Source organism: Octodon degus, unplaced genomic scaffold (genome assembly GCF_000260255.1).
Source record: "Octodon degus isolate 3935 unplaced genomic scaffold, OctDeg1.0 scaffold00083, whole genome shotgun sequence".
Lineage (NCBI taxonomy): Eukaryota > Metazoa > Chordata > Mammalia > Rodentia > Octodontidae > Octodon > Octodon degus.
In genome coordinates, this window is record NW_004524659.1 from 8,820,447 (window position 1) to 8,834,540 (window position 14,094).

A 14,094-nucleotide genomic window follows, 5' to 3' on the forward strand; every position below is an offset into this window, starting at 1 on the left:
ATTTATTTATTTTTTACATTTATTTATTGTGTGTGTGTGGCCAGCTCAGCCCACCAGGGGGCGGGGCTGGCTGGCATGTGGTACTGGGGGATCAAACTGTGGTCTCTGTGCTTTGCCAAGCTTGTTCCAAGTAGGTGCTTTAGACCACTGAGCCATCTCTCCAGCCCCTGGTGGAGGCAATTTAGAAAGCTATAGAAAGCCCTTGTAGACTCAAAGGACTTCTGTCTCCAGGCTGTCATTTGAGGGAATAGCTCTCATCATGATCCATAGTGGTTACTGGAGCCCCGCTTGTCGTATCTGGGTTCCAAGTAGCAAGATTTGAGGAAAGGTGGCAGAAGGGTTCTCACTGTACATCTCAGTGCCTAGAGCTTATTCATGTAGCTTTGTCTAGCTACAGGGGACACTGGAAGACACAGGTTTTGAGGCTCCCAGCTTAAATCTGGAATTGTATTGCTAATGAAGGGATGAGGGAAAAAAAGGTATGACCGGCTACAGGGAGACCCAGAATTCCTCAGTGCTGACCTTAGCCCACTTCTTCTTGCAGACCCTGCTAAAGATAGTATATGTGGAGAATGACATCCAGCACCTGCAGGACACATCCCATTTCCCAGACCGGGGCGGTGAAAATGGGACCCCCACGGATGTGAAAGCGGGGGTGAGAGTCATGCAAGTCAGTCCTGATGGCCAGCACTTGGCCTCAGGCGACCGAAGTGGAAATGTGAGGCAAGTGAGCCTTGGCCTTGCTCGTGGATGTCTCTTACAGGCGTGGTGGTGCATGCCAGTAATGCCAGCACTCAGGAGGCTTGGGGAGTTCCAAGTTCAGAGCCAAGTGTGGGCTACAACCCTAGTGCAAAAAAAAAAAAAAAAATGTACACTTCCTGGCTCCAAAGGGAAGGGAACCGGTCTTGGCGCCTCCAGCTGCCCACTGGGCATGCGGAGTTGTGAGTATCAATCCAGTAACCAATCATCTCTGGAAACTTACGTGAGAGGGACTTCCAGAGGGGCTGAGATCTGAGTAACTAGCGGGACCTCAGAAATTAGGTCATGCAGAATTTGTCTACTGGGCAGACAAACTGGCACCAAAGCTAAAATGTCAGTGCCAGCTACAAGGGGTCCTGGAGACCCTGAGAGAGGGTCTAAGAGGGTAGGACGTTTGAGGATTTGCTCGCCCACCTTGCCAAGGCTTTTCAGTATGATAGGTACTTGGCAGAGAATGACCCTTGTCATAGACCATGTTTAAGATAATGCATGACACCTCTGACTATCTCAGTCTTAGTTATCAGGAAATGAGACAAGTTAGGGACGACTAGAAAGCACCTGCCCTATTAGGGACCAGCCATCCTAGGGCATCAGAGATCAGGTTCCAAGTTGTCCCTTGTCTACAATAAGTAGAAAATGTAGATTCTTCTGTAAAATTCTGATTTATTTTCTCTTTTTGAGACAGGGTCTCATTATGAAGTACAGATTGGCCTTGAACTCACTACAATGCTGCGTCAGCCCCCCAAGTGCTAGGATTACAGGCATGCACTACCACCCTTGGCTAAAATTCTAATTTTTTTTTGGGGGGGGGAGGGTCTACAGGGTAGGGTGTTCAGGATCTCACTACTAGATTGGAGTCATAGTGATCCACCTGTTTGCAGCCCCCCAAAAACTGGGATTACTAAAATTCTCATTTTTAAATGCTCACAACTATTGTTATATCCATCATTGGATGAGACGGAGTAATATAGGACTAGATTGCTTCCTTGACAGGGCCTTGCTAGGAATGGCAAACAGAAATAAGAACTAACATGGTCTAGATTCTTCCCCTTGTGGGTGCTGAATTGATCACCATGTGAATTTAATCCCTTCTGTGTAACTGCAGTTTTAGCTCTACTTTTAGATGCCTTAACAGAGACCAGAAAAGTTAAGCAGCTGGCTAAAGTCACACAAGTAGATAGTGAAAAAGCTAGGCTGACCTGTTGACTGACTTCATTTGAAGTGGATGAAAAAAGTAGATTTTTGAGACTCTTTAATGGAGATGGGAAAATGAAGGAATGAGAGTCCAATCTTTGACTACGACCTCAGACCTCAGGCCCTTTTCCCTTCAGAGACCACCTGTATATTGCTCTGCACAAATAAGTCTTCCCCCAGGGATCTGTCCTTGATTCCATGACTGACAAGGGTCTGGTGCCTGCAGAGGTCTCCCTGGATCCCTGCTGTTCCCTTTCAATGGTAGACTTCTTCATGAGAAGGTGTGGCTGAGTATCTCTGGACTTGTTGGCACCATAGGGAGTTCAGTATTGCTTTCCTAGGTGTCCTGACCTCTCATGGCAGAGCTTGGCGCTGGATGTGAGGACTGGGCAGGGTACAGTGGGCACTATGTCTCTCGCAGGATCCATGAACTGCACTTCATGGATGAGCTGGTCAAGGTGGATGCCCATGATGCTGAGGTGCTCTGCCTGGAGTACTCCAAGCCTGAGACTGGTAAGCCACAGAAAAGGGTGATTTGGATCTAGTGGGACTGTGGATGACAGATCAGGGTCCTGTGTTTAGTAAGGGACCCTGTTGCTAAACCCTAGAATGAAGGTGCTCTGCAGGCAGGGCTCAGCTCAGCTTGCTTCTGCTGGGCCCAGCACCCTGAGCTGTTCCCAAGCTAATGAAGTGAGTAAATGTCTGGATGAGCTCATCCTCTGCTGGAAAAAGGTGACTGTCTATAAGACATTAATTTTGGAAAAGTTTGAAGCCTGGAGAAAAGTTGCAAGAACATGGTAAGGATCCTATGCGTGCCCTTCACCCAGCTCCCTCTTGCTTTTCCTTTGAAAGCCAATTAGCTCTGTGACTGTGTGTGACTCTGCTTCCCGCCTACCTCTCTGGGTGTACATGTTCCCATACAAAAGCCACTCACATGCTTCGCAGAGCATTTCTTTTCTTTTTTTTTTTTTTTCAAAGTTTTATTGATAAACAGCAATGAGACAGTTTCAAATCAAATCGGAGGGCTGGTGAGATGGCTCAGTGGTCTAAAGCACCTACTTAGAACAAGCTAAGCCAAAAAGCATCAGGGACCGCGGTTCAATCCCCCAGCACCACATGCCAGCCAGCCCCGCCCCCTGGTGGGCTGAGCTGGCCACACACAAAAATAAATAAACAAATAAATAAATAATTAAAAAAAAATCAAATCGAAAGTACAGTTTCAACAAATAATACACTGCATATATTCTTCTTAGTGGTTAATTGCTGTGCAAGAAGTGGACTTGTGATCCTATTTACAAATACCATTAGAATAAATCATTCTATTCATTAAGAGAATGCAACTATATATCTATCCTAACCTCTTTGAATACACAGATACAAAATGGACATTCAGCAGAGCATTTCTTATGAAGGAGGACATCATTCACAGGACTAGACTGCGTTTGTCAGTCTAGGGTTTCCCTGCAGTGCTGTGCTGGCATCTGTCTAGTGGTCCTTACTCAAATGTTGCTTATTGTCTTGATACTGTCCTTTATGGTACTTTTATTTACCTAATCTAGGTTTATACCTGTAGTTGTCATGGCTCTTTTCTGGATATTATTCTGGGACATTTCCACAATCCTAATGGGCATTTTTGAGTTAGGCTTTCTACAGAGTACAAACTAGTCATTTTGTAGAATTTCCCTCAATTTGGTTTGTTTTCCACAAGATTTGGTTCAGATGGTACACCTTTGACCGGAATCCAATGTAGGTAATTACATCTTGACATGTTAAATCATTTTTCTCAATGCCTTTTTTACTGTCCCATTCCTATACCCTCTGCCTCCCAAATTTTCTTTCATCTAACAGAACTCTTACACCTTTCCTGAATTTCCCACCACCTCAGGTTGTATTGCTAGCCCTCAGCCACAGCAGGTGACCAGAGCAGGCACTGTGGGGACCTTGGGCATAGTAAGAAGGCATGGTGGCAGGAATAGCAGTCATTAGGGCCTAGATGAGGCCTGAGTGGACAGAATTTAAAGAGTGGGAACAGGATTTTAAGTGAGGCTGAGAGGGTGGCCAGGGTTTCACACAGCATGCCACAGAACTGTACTCTGCCCAAGCATCTACTAGATCTACTATAGACACTTGTGGGGGAACATCCATATGTATATCTTCCCTGGGTCCCTGGTGAGTAGGTGGAAGCTCTGAGTAAAGACCACCCAGCACTGAGGGTATGACCCTTCCTGAGTTGGGGGAAAGTTAGCTATAGCTCTAGAGCACAACACCTTTTCTCCAAGGACTAACGAGCTCAGCCACACAGCCCTCTGGAAGACTGGGCCATCCAGTCAAGGTTCAAGAACCCAAGTCCATTCTTTCTATACGCAGGGTTGACTTTGCTGGCCTCAGCCAGCCGGGACCGACTAATCCATGTGCTGAATGTGGAGAAGAACTACCACCTGGAGCAGACACTGGATGACCATTCGTCCTCCATCACAGCTATCAAATTTGCCGGTGAGCCTTTTCCATCCAGCTTTCTGTGCCTTTAGGATTCTGCCTGTAGCTTACTAGTAAAGGAGAAGAAAGCTGCAGATTTAGGCTAGCTATATAACAAAGACAAATTTTTTAGGTGTTTTGTTTGTTTTGTTTCTGCGGAACTGGGGATTGAACTCGGGCCCTTGCTTGTGTGTGTGTGTGTGTGTGTGTGTGTGTGTGTGTGTGTGTGTATGAGGGAAAATTAATGCCCATAGATTTTGTTCATACTATGTGTAGTGGTATGTGCCTATAGTCCCCACTGTTCTGGAAGCTGAGACAAGAGGGTTTCTTGAGCTCAGTAGTTTGAAGCCAACCTGGGCAACATAGTGAGACCACTACACTGTCTCAAAAAAAGCAAATGATTTAAAATGCACAAAATATTTTCCATTCTGGTCTCTCAATAAAACCCTGAATTAGCCAAGCAACATGGTGCAATGCTGTTCCAGAACTTGGGAGGCTGAGGCAGGAGGTTCACAAGTTTGAATCCCACTTGGACAACTCAGCAAGGCCCTGTCTTGAAACAAAAAAAAAAAATAAAAAATCCTGGAGAGATTACTGAGCGCAACAGAAAATTGTTTACGGATAGTTTTGTGGAAGAGCATATATTGATGATTCGTGGTCTCCCCACTTTCTTCCTTGCCTATCTGAGGGGATAGGGAACTAGCTAGGGATACAGTGCTTCATAGGATTGTATGAAGATCTCACAAAGGCCTTTGGTCTGCCAAAAACTCAAAACATCCCATCTATGTTCCATGGAACATAAGGAGTTAAAATAAGTGTGTGTAAGTGAAACAGCTTGACCAGCTGGGGACTTACTTCTAGTGAATGGTCTAGATCCTGAGAGGAAGTGACTGCCCAAGGATATAGCCAGGAGACAGTCTTTACAACCCACTGGTAAAAGGGTCCTTTTCTAAAGATGCCAGACAGCCTGAGAAGACAGAGTTCCTAAGCCAGAGTATCCTGCATAGCCAGTCAGAACCCAGTGGAAGCTACCTCACCAAGGAAAAATTAAGTATTGTAACCATCATCTATGAAATATATACCCAATATATACCCACAGCAAACATAGTATCTGTGATTTACAGTCTGTTACTGTGACCATGCACATCAAAGTCATAGTTGGTAACTGAAGTGGGATGGGGGTACATCACTGTGTATGGCCAGAGGCTGCTCTCATTGCTCATGGTCTGAACATGGGTAAATGCTGACATTCAGCACCACCACATTTAAAAGAAGGGCATGACCAAGAGCTTGCAGGTCCTTTCTGGGTCCCTCTGAGGTTACACGCCTCTTCCCACAGGGCTTTTTCTCTGCTGACTTCTGTCAAGTTACATCTAGTTCTTATGTTGTCAGGTCCTAACTCTCAAATGTCCCGTCATGAACAAGCAGCATCTCTTGTACCAAGACTAAGTGTTTCCTGTTTCCTGTTTATTTCAGCTCTTACCCTAAAAAGACAGGAGACTAATCAAAGTGAGACCATTCGCAGTGCTTGTCACATGGAAGTCCTGCTCCAAGGGCTATGTGCAACTCTTCAGTAGGGAAGGGCTGTGTACAGACTTTTTGTACAGACAGGCCCATTGTACAGACAGGAAGCTGAGGCTGTGAGGGGCAGCCCAGGTTCAGAGCATAGCATGCAGCAGCTGTGATCCTGGCACCAGAGAATGCCTGTGTTCAATTGTGACCCTGTCCTTGGCCTTCTGTGCACCTTGAGACAAGGGCTGTGTATCGCTGAGTCCCTGTGTTCATGAGTGTGAGATCAGGCACGTATACAGGGCCTATCCTAAAATTCATGTGGATGCCTCACTTGTTCTTGGTTGCATGCACCTCCTGCCTATCTTCACTTATCTCTGCTGTAATCTCACTCTGCTGCTCAAATTACCCTTCTATTCTAGCTCCTACATTGGAGGTGGTATCCCTGGTCTTTGTTTCCCTATGTGCCCTCACCCTGCAAAGCCTATACCTAGCTCACCTCCAGGCAGTCTCTGATCCTCTCAGAGGTGGTTGATACCTTTGCAGTGGAGTTGCTTAGGACTCCCATCTGTGTGACCCAGCCCTACCTCACCCTCTGCCCCTTCCTCCCCTAGGCAACAGAGACATCCAGATGATCAGCTGTGGGGCTGACAAGAGCATTTACTTCCGCAGTGCCCAACAGGTAGGGTAGGGTGGCCTCAGGAGCTGGAGTCTGGAACTTGTGAGGGGTGTCCTCTGAAGGTCTTGCCTGTCCTGCCAGACCTCAGATGGACTCCACTTTGTCCGTACACACCATGTGGCAGAAAAAACCACCCTGTATGACATGGACATTGACATCACACAGAAGTATGTTGCCGTAGCCTGCCAGGACCGAAACGTGAGGTGAGGAGCTGCCCTGCTCATGTGGTTCCTGAGAGGCTGAGGGCTGAGAAACCCAGAAGCTGTCTCTTAGAAGCTGGGTTCTTCCAGGCTTAGCCACCAGGCACACAGAAAGCCTCCTCCTTGCTCTCCCAGGGGCCTTTGTGGAGTGACTGAGAAGTGTTGAAAGCTTAGAAGCTCACTCATTCACCCCCACGTTTTCTGACCCGCTGTCTGGTCTGGACAGTACTAGGGTCATGGCAGTGGCCACAGCAGCCCAGGCTCTCCATGGAGCTCACAGTCTGGAGGGAAGGGGCATAGCCCCCAGACAGTGACAGAGCAGAGAGGTCAGAAATGGGATAGGGACACTGACCCAATCAAACAGGAAGCTTGTCATCTTCTTCATGGCTCATTCAAATAGGGTGGCCCTGAGCTTGCTGGGTAGAGGGGAATAGATACTAACTCCCAATAGATAGCCTCCATGACTTCAGCTTGAGGTGGGTTTTACTCCAGATATCAGAAGGTCACAAGAGATAGCAGCAGTTTCCAGTGGAGAGGACAGCAGGGGAAGGGGCCTGGGCAGGGCCCTTTATACCCCCATATTGTGTCCCCTCAGGGTCTACAACACGGTGAATGGAAAGCAGAAGAAGTGCTACAAGGGCTCCCAGGGTGATGAAGGCTCCTTGCTGAAGGTGAAGTGTGGGTGCCCCTGGGGAGAGACTCAGGAAGGTACCATATACCCTGTCTGCTGCCTCAGTGGACCGCCTGAGACCTGGGTCCTTGGTGCTTGAACAAATGTCATATGCTGGCCAGCACCCACTGAGGCCTGATTATCCAAGGATGCTTTGGTATGGGGAGTGTTTCATGTTTATGGAGCCCTTCCCCAAGTGGGGGTGCTTGAGTGGGGCTCAATTTGCGTGGCAACAGAGTATGCTGGGAAGCAGAGAGATGAAGACTCCTCCCCTGGCTTGTGGGTGCTTTGCAGAGCCTTGAGCCTAGAAGAGTTGCTCTGAGTTAAGTTGCACCATCTGCCTTAAGCTGGCTATGTGACCTTGGATAGGCACCATCTCTTTTTAATTTTTTGAATGTATTTTAGTACAGAGTCTCACTACACAAATCATACTTGTAGTGATCCTCCTGTTTTCAGTCTCCCAAGCACTGGGACCATGCCATCTAAGTTGTTGTCTTAGCACAACATCCCAGGGGCAGGACTAGCCCAGCATGCAGCATATCAAACCCTGGTCGCTGCACCTGCCTACGCCGGTGCTTTAGTATGCTTAGCTATCAAGCTGGCCCTGGCCCCATCTCTTGACCTGTTTTACCATTTGTAAAATGCAAATAATAACAGCCTCTAAGCCTGGTGGTGTTGCAAGGACAGGATTACAGGCACACAACCTGAGGTAGGATGGTCACAAGTCCAAGCTCAGCCAAGGCAAGTAAACAAGACCCTGTTTCAAAAGGAAAATAATTAAAAAGACTAGGAATGTGGCTCAGTACAGAGACCCTAGGTTCGATCCCCGGTACTACAAAAAAGGAAAGAAACAAAAGCAAAATGGCTTCTGTCTTTGGTTACTGTGTGGATTAATTAAGTGCTTTCATGTGCATTGCTTAGCACAAGGACTGGCCACTAGTGTCACTGTGTGGTCATTATTAATATTTTCACCCAAAGAGAAGGAATTCCTCCTGCCAGGCTGTGTATTTGGTTTTTGGTTTAGCTTTTGGAATTTTAGATGGGGTCTTGCTATATAGTTCACGCTAGCCTTGAACTCACTGTGTAACTTAGGCTGGCCTTAAACTTGTAGCATCTTCCTGCCTGTATGATTTCCTGCACCAAGCATCCAGCCCAGCATGGGTCATCAGTTAGTGAGGGTGAGATATTTGGTCCAGGCTGCACAGATCAATGAAGCAAAGTGACAAGTGGGTCCTCTTCCTGGCAGGTTCATGTGGACCCCTCAGGCACCTTCCTGGCCACAAGCTGCTCTGACAAAAGCATCTCAGTGATTGACTTTTACTCAGGCGAGTGCATTGCCAAGATGTTCGGCCACTCAGGTGAGGGAGCCTCACTGCTTGGACCACCTTTCCATCTGCCCACAACCTCTGCCTAAGAGGCCAAAGCAGCTTCTCTGCTTTGCTCGTAGAAATCGTCACCAGCATGAAGTTCACCTATGACTGTCGTCACTTGATCACAGTGTCTGGAGACAGGTCTGGAGACTGCCACTTGCTGGGCCATCCTCCAGGAATGGGTGGGCTATGTATCACAGGAGAGTGAGGCTCAGGGACCAGCAGCAGTGTGATCACAGCCTGCCCACACAGAGTGCACTGCAGAGATTTCCAGCCTGGTCCTGCTGTGCAGTGTCATCCCAGCTCTCATTAATTGTTTTGCAACCCTGAGCCTTTTTTTTTTTTACTCTATAAAGGAGAAATGAGACTGCCTACCTTGAAAGCTGTGAGAATTGAATGAGATGTCACATAGAGCCTATGATTGGTGGCTGAGGAAGTTGCTTCCTTAGCTCCCTTTGATTTACCATATTCCTGCCCTAACCCCCCAGAGCAGAGCCTAGTTTTATGGAATGCCATAGGCCCAGGGCTGAGGTAAACATGATAACATCCCCATCCTTGCACTGAGGTGATGGGGTGCCCAGGAAATGGAGAAATCCAGGAAGAGGTCCAGGTGGCTTTGGGGTCAGATGTGGCGGTGCATCCCTTGCTAAGCCTCCTCACCATCTCTCCTTGGCCTCTACAGCTGCGTGTTCATCTGGCACCTGGGCCCTGAGATCACCACCTGCATGAAGCAACATTTGCTAGAGATTGATCACCAGGAACAGTACCGGCAGCAGCGGCCTAAGGACAAGAAGTGGGACAGCCACTCCAGGTCCTAGTGGCCCATCTGTCCTGCAGGGTCCTCATGAGAATTGATGCCAGGCATATGACCAGGACCAGGACAGCCTGGTGGGGGAAATGGACTTTGAAGCAAAGCCTTAGTGGCACAGAGAACAGCTTCACAGCACAGGGGCAGCATGCTTGGTGACCTCTGAGCACTGTGATAAGAAAGCTCTGGGGGCTTGGGGGTGCCAGGGAAGGCCCTGACTGAGTGAGCAATAAGGAGGCTTGTGTGGCCAGGGAGGGTACTGGAGGGGAAGGTCCAGTGGAACTAAGTGTCCTCTTATTCTCTAAGAGAAAGTTATTCCTTATTTTACATCTAATTATACTTTAAGGCCTTCATGCTACAAATGAACTTTATATGGACCATATTCAAATTCAGGTTTTTTATTGGTGGTGTTGGCTTGAGGGTACTCATTTTGAATGGAAGGATTTTGAGTTTTGTTCTCTGCTGCCTCTGGGTCTGTGCGTGTCTGTGCTTGCCTCCTGGAAGCTTTTACCATGTCTTCATGCAGGCTTCTAGGGCTCTGTGGTGACCAGGCACTGACATGGGCCACCTGCCCTGGGGCAGTGTTGGAAGTACCATAGACATGCAGTAGGGGAGTGGCAGCACCCTCTGGCAGCTGGTTCTTAGGCTCATCCCCTCCATGGGGCTATGAGCTAGATCTTGACATTGGGATCTGCCTTGTTGAGCACACTGTAAGAACAAAAATCTCTGCTCTCTCAGGGAACCTGGTCCCATAGCTGTGCCTTGGGGATTCTCTTTTCTCATCAAGCCCAGCCTTTGGCAAATCTCCATTGCTAGAGTGGTAGGCTCTTAGCAGAGGGCTATGTCAGATGAGAGGCTTCAAAGCATCCTCTTGACTGGAAGCTGAGAATACGTTCCTGTGGAACTTGGCATGGGGCCTGGCTCCAGCAGGTCCACCCCTCACCTTGTCTCCCTGTACTTCTCTCCATCCCTTCCTGGCTTTAGGCAAGACATGTATGCATCCATCTCCAGCGAGATTCACTCCCTGAGCCCTGCAGAGCAGTCAGAGGATGAGGTGGAGGAGTGTGAACCAGAAGAGCTGCTGAAGACACCATTCAAAGAGAGCTTGGATCCAGGTTGGGAAAGGCACCCTATTTGAACTCCATCTACATAGGGAATTATTACTAAGCCTTGTGCACTGCTTTGTTTTCAGGGCCTGGCACAGATTGAAGCTCAATAATCATATCACTCAAAACTCCTTCAGTGTAATAGCAACTAAACTCTCACTGCTATAGGCTGGACAGATAATTTTTTTTATTTTCTTATAACTGAAAATTAAAGGTTGTCAGGCTCAGGAGATAGCTCATTAGAATAAATGCTTCCCTGGCAAGTGCAAGGGCCTGAGTTCAATCCCTGGTTCCACAAAAAAAAAAAAAAAAAAAGTTGAAATTTAAAGTAGTCTTCAAGTGGCTGGACCCAGTTATTCAGGTCATAGTAGGATATTTTTCTCTTATCTTGATGCTGCTTTTCTTCATATTAGTTGTGCTTTCAGGTAGATTCTCCCTTTATTAGGGTAAAAGATGCCCCCAGCAGCTATAGGCTTATGAAACTCAGTAAAAAGAAGAGCAGTTCAGGCCGGGGAGATGGCTCAGTGGAATAAGCACTTCCCTGACAAGTGCAAGGGCCTGAGTTCAATCCCCGGTTCCACCAAAAAATAAAATAAATAAATAAATAAATAAAGCAGTTCAGGAAAAATTCTAAAGTGTGAATTGAGTTCCATTTTTGAGCCAATCCCTGTGATGGGCCTGTCCTGAATCATGTGATCAGTTCTGAGAGCAGATGCTTTAGTCTGCTGTTCTCAAATCACCTGACTGAAAGTGAGGGGTTAAATGAAGTGGTGAGCCAAAAGCACCATGTTTTTTCCTGAAGATAGGAGATTCTATTGTTCAGGCAAAGGTGGGGAGAGTACTTTAACAACTCTGTGAGAGGCCAGAATCTATAAATACCTGCCTCTATGCATGGCACTTCATGGTGGTTGAGTTTCTTGTTGGCCACAGCCAACACATAGTCCTTCTATAAATTGTGATATACTGCAGATACTGTTTTCTTTTTCCTCTCTAAAGTGTCTTATCCAAGTGAGCACAGTGGCATATGCCTGTGGTTCCAGCTACCTAAGAGGTTGAGGCAGGAGGATCACAAATTTGAGCCCAACTTAATGAGACTTTGTCTCAAAATAATTCACACATTCCTATTCCTTCTGGCTTGAACAGCTGGTGGCACATGCTTGACCAACCCACCAGGTGGCTTGTACCACTAGTGGTACAACAGATCTAGTCACTTATTGATCTTTTTACTGATTAATAAAAAGGCACCAAATGGGACAACCATGCATGTATACTAGTGGTTCAAGGCTCCTGACAGAAAGACATACAAGTTTAGCTCCATTGTGTTGTTTTGTTTTGTTTTTGCGGTACTGGGGATTTCTCAGGCCCTTTTAGCCCCGTTGTGGCTATCTTAAAGGGAGTGAAGATGTAGCTTAATGCTTCCTGGCTTAATGCTCAGCCATAAAAACAGTATCTTAGCCACTGATACATCAGTACTTGCAAAGCAGAAGCTGCCCTTTCAACTAGTACTGTGGTAAAATCTAATGTTTCCCTTTCAGAAGGACCTTTAGGTTTTTCCTAATTCCACACCATATTGTGTAGGAGGCTCTGCCATGATCCTGGGCCTACTTAGGCACATGTGAAGGTGCTACTGCTTTTCCCTGGATGGAGGTTGGAGAGTGGCTCATTGGGTTTAGGTTAGAATTGTGTGTGTGTGTGTGTGTGTGTGTGTGTGTGTGTGTGTGTGTGTTTTAGTGTGATTGAACACAGGGTCTTCATACTCAGCCATATCTTTGAGTTGTTCCCCATACCCCACCCTTCTGAGATACATCTCACTAAGTTGCCCAGGCTTGTGATCTTCCTGCCTCAGCCTCTTCGCCTCCCAGAGTTCTGAGATTAGAGGTATGAACCACTATGCCAGCTAGAGTATTTCTTATTTTAAAAGAGAGCTCCAAGAGTTAACCCCACCCAGCATCTGTTAGGCCTTCCACACTCCCATACTTTTATCACCAACATTTAGTAGTATAAAGCCTTTTAATCTTATTTTTGTGAGTAAACAATTGTATCTCATTGTTTAACACGGCATTTCCCTGACAGGGACTGAGAGTGAGCATCTGTCATTCGTGGGTGGCCTTTTAAGACAATGCCATTTGTCCATGTGACCCACTTGTCTCTTGAGTTGTCCTCTGATCATGGATGCTATGTATCTCTCCAGATCCTCAGTGCCTGCTGACCAATGGCAAGCTGCCTCTTTGGGCCAAGCGGCTGGTGAGTCTTCCAGGGGCTGACAAGGGAGGGGCCCTCCTCTCCTCTTCCCCGTGGCCCCCTCTTTTCCACATCTTTCCTTTCTCTGGAGTAGTTCATTGCCTCTGGTCTCAGTTCATCCCACCTTTGGGTCACAAAAGCCTGTGCCCAGCTCTCTTCTGATCACTGGAAATAAATAATGAGGGTTAGACAAAGACTCAGCCTTTACATGTTCACTTAGTGTGGAAGAGGAATAATATCCACCTTAAATAAATGGACTAAGCAAGGGCCTGAGTTCAATCCCTGGTTCCACCAAAAAAAAAAAAAGGACTAAGTTGTATGGAATGTTGGGAGTGAATAAGGAAGAAAAACATTGGGGAGGAAGATAAGTTTCAGCCCCAGCAGTTTAGGGTAAACAAAAAAGGTAGCTCAGATTAGATATAATTAAGCACAGCCAATGAGAGTGAGACACAAGGATGCAGGGGAAGAATGTTTTAGGCAGAACAGCCTGCAAGTGCCTCCTCTGAGGCAGGATTGTACCTCCCTTGTTCAGGAAGTGCACAAAGCAGAGATACCTCTTGTGGCATGACCAATAGTCCCAGAGGGGAGAGAAGGGCTGAGAGGAAACAGGCCAGATGGCTGGGGATATGGCTGAGGTGAGGCCCCTCCACACTCCCTGTAGGCCTGCTCCACTTCCCCATAGCACTGAGTGACATGGAGTTGAGGGATGGATGGGTCCAACTTGGGTGGACAGTCCTGCAGCTGTAGGTGGGAATCAGGCTAGGGCGAGCAGAGGTCAAGGAGGAGGCAGGCGAGATTGGAGATGGGCCAGGAGAAAGAAATGGTTGGATTCTTGATGGATTTCAGAGGTAGAGCTAGTCACTGGGATGGGAGAGAAAGAAGGGGCCCAAGAGCACATTAACACGTACATAGAATGATCATTGTCCTTGGCAGGGCACAAGCTAGGAGTAGTGGGTGAGAAGCCAGCAGCAAAGTATAGACCCTAAACATCATTGCTGCTCCTTAACACAAAACTGAGGGTTTAAAATTGTTTGAGGGGCTGGAGAGATGGCTCAGTGGTCTAAAGCACCTACTTAGAACAAG

General features: G+C 47.1%; 1 protein-coding gene across 3 annotated transcripts in view; it reads left to right on the forward strand.

The window, feature by feature from the left end:
- Positions 1 to 14,094, forward strand: part of Wdr62 (WD repeat domain 62) — a 51,410-nt gene that overhangs the window by 27,782 nt on the left and 9,534 nt on the right. For all 3 annotated transcript variants that reach the window (XM_023721621.1, XM_023721623.1, XM_023721622.1), the window contains exons 11-21: positions 545 to 723; positions 2,375 to 2,466; positions 4,321 to 4,446; positions 6,552 to 6,619; positions 6,698 to 6,819; positions 7,412 to 7,487; positions 8,733 to 8,844; positions 8,934 to 8,997; positions 9,539 to 9,667; positions 10,649 to 10,779; positions 12,962 to 13,014. In XM_023721621.1, coding sequence (XP_023577389.1) covers positions 545 to 723; positions 2,375 to 2,466; positions 4,321 to 4,446; positions 6,552 to 6,619; positions 6,698 to 6,819; positions 7,412 to 7,487; positions 8,733 to 8,844; positions 8,934 to 8,997; positions 9,539 to 9,667; positions 10,649 to 10,779; positions 12,962 to 13,014 — 1,152 coding nt within the window. The remainder of the gene's footprint in view (positions 1 to 544; positions 724 to 2,374; positions 2,467 to 4,320; positions 4,447 to 6,551; positions 6,620 to 6,697; positions 6,820 to 7,411; positions 7,488 to 8,732; positions 8,845 to 8,933; positions 8,998 to 9,538; positions 9,668 to 10,648; positions 10,780 to 12,961; positions 13,015 to 14,094) is intronic.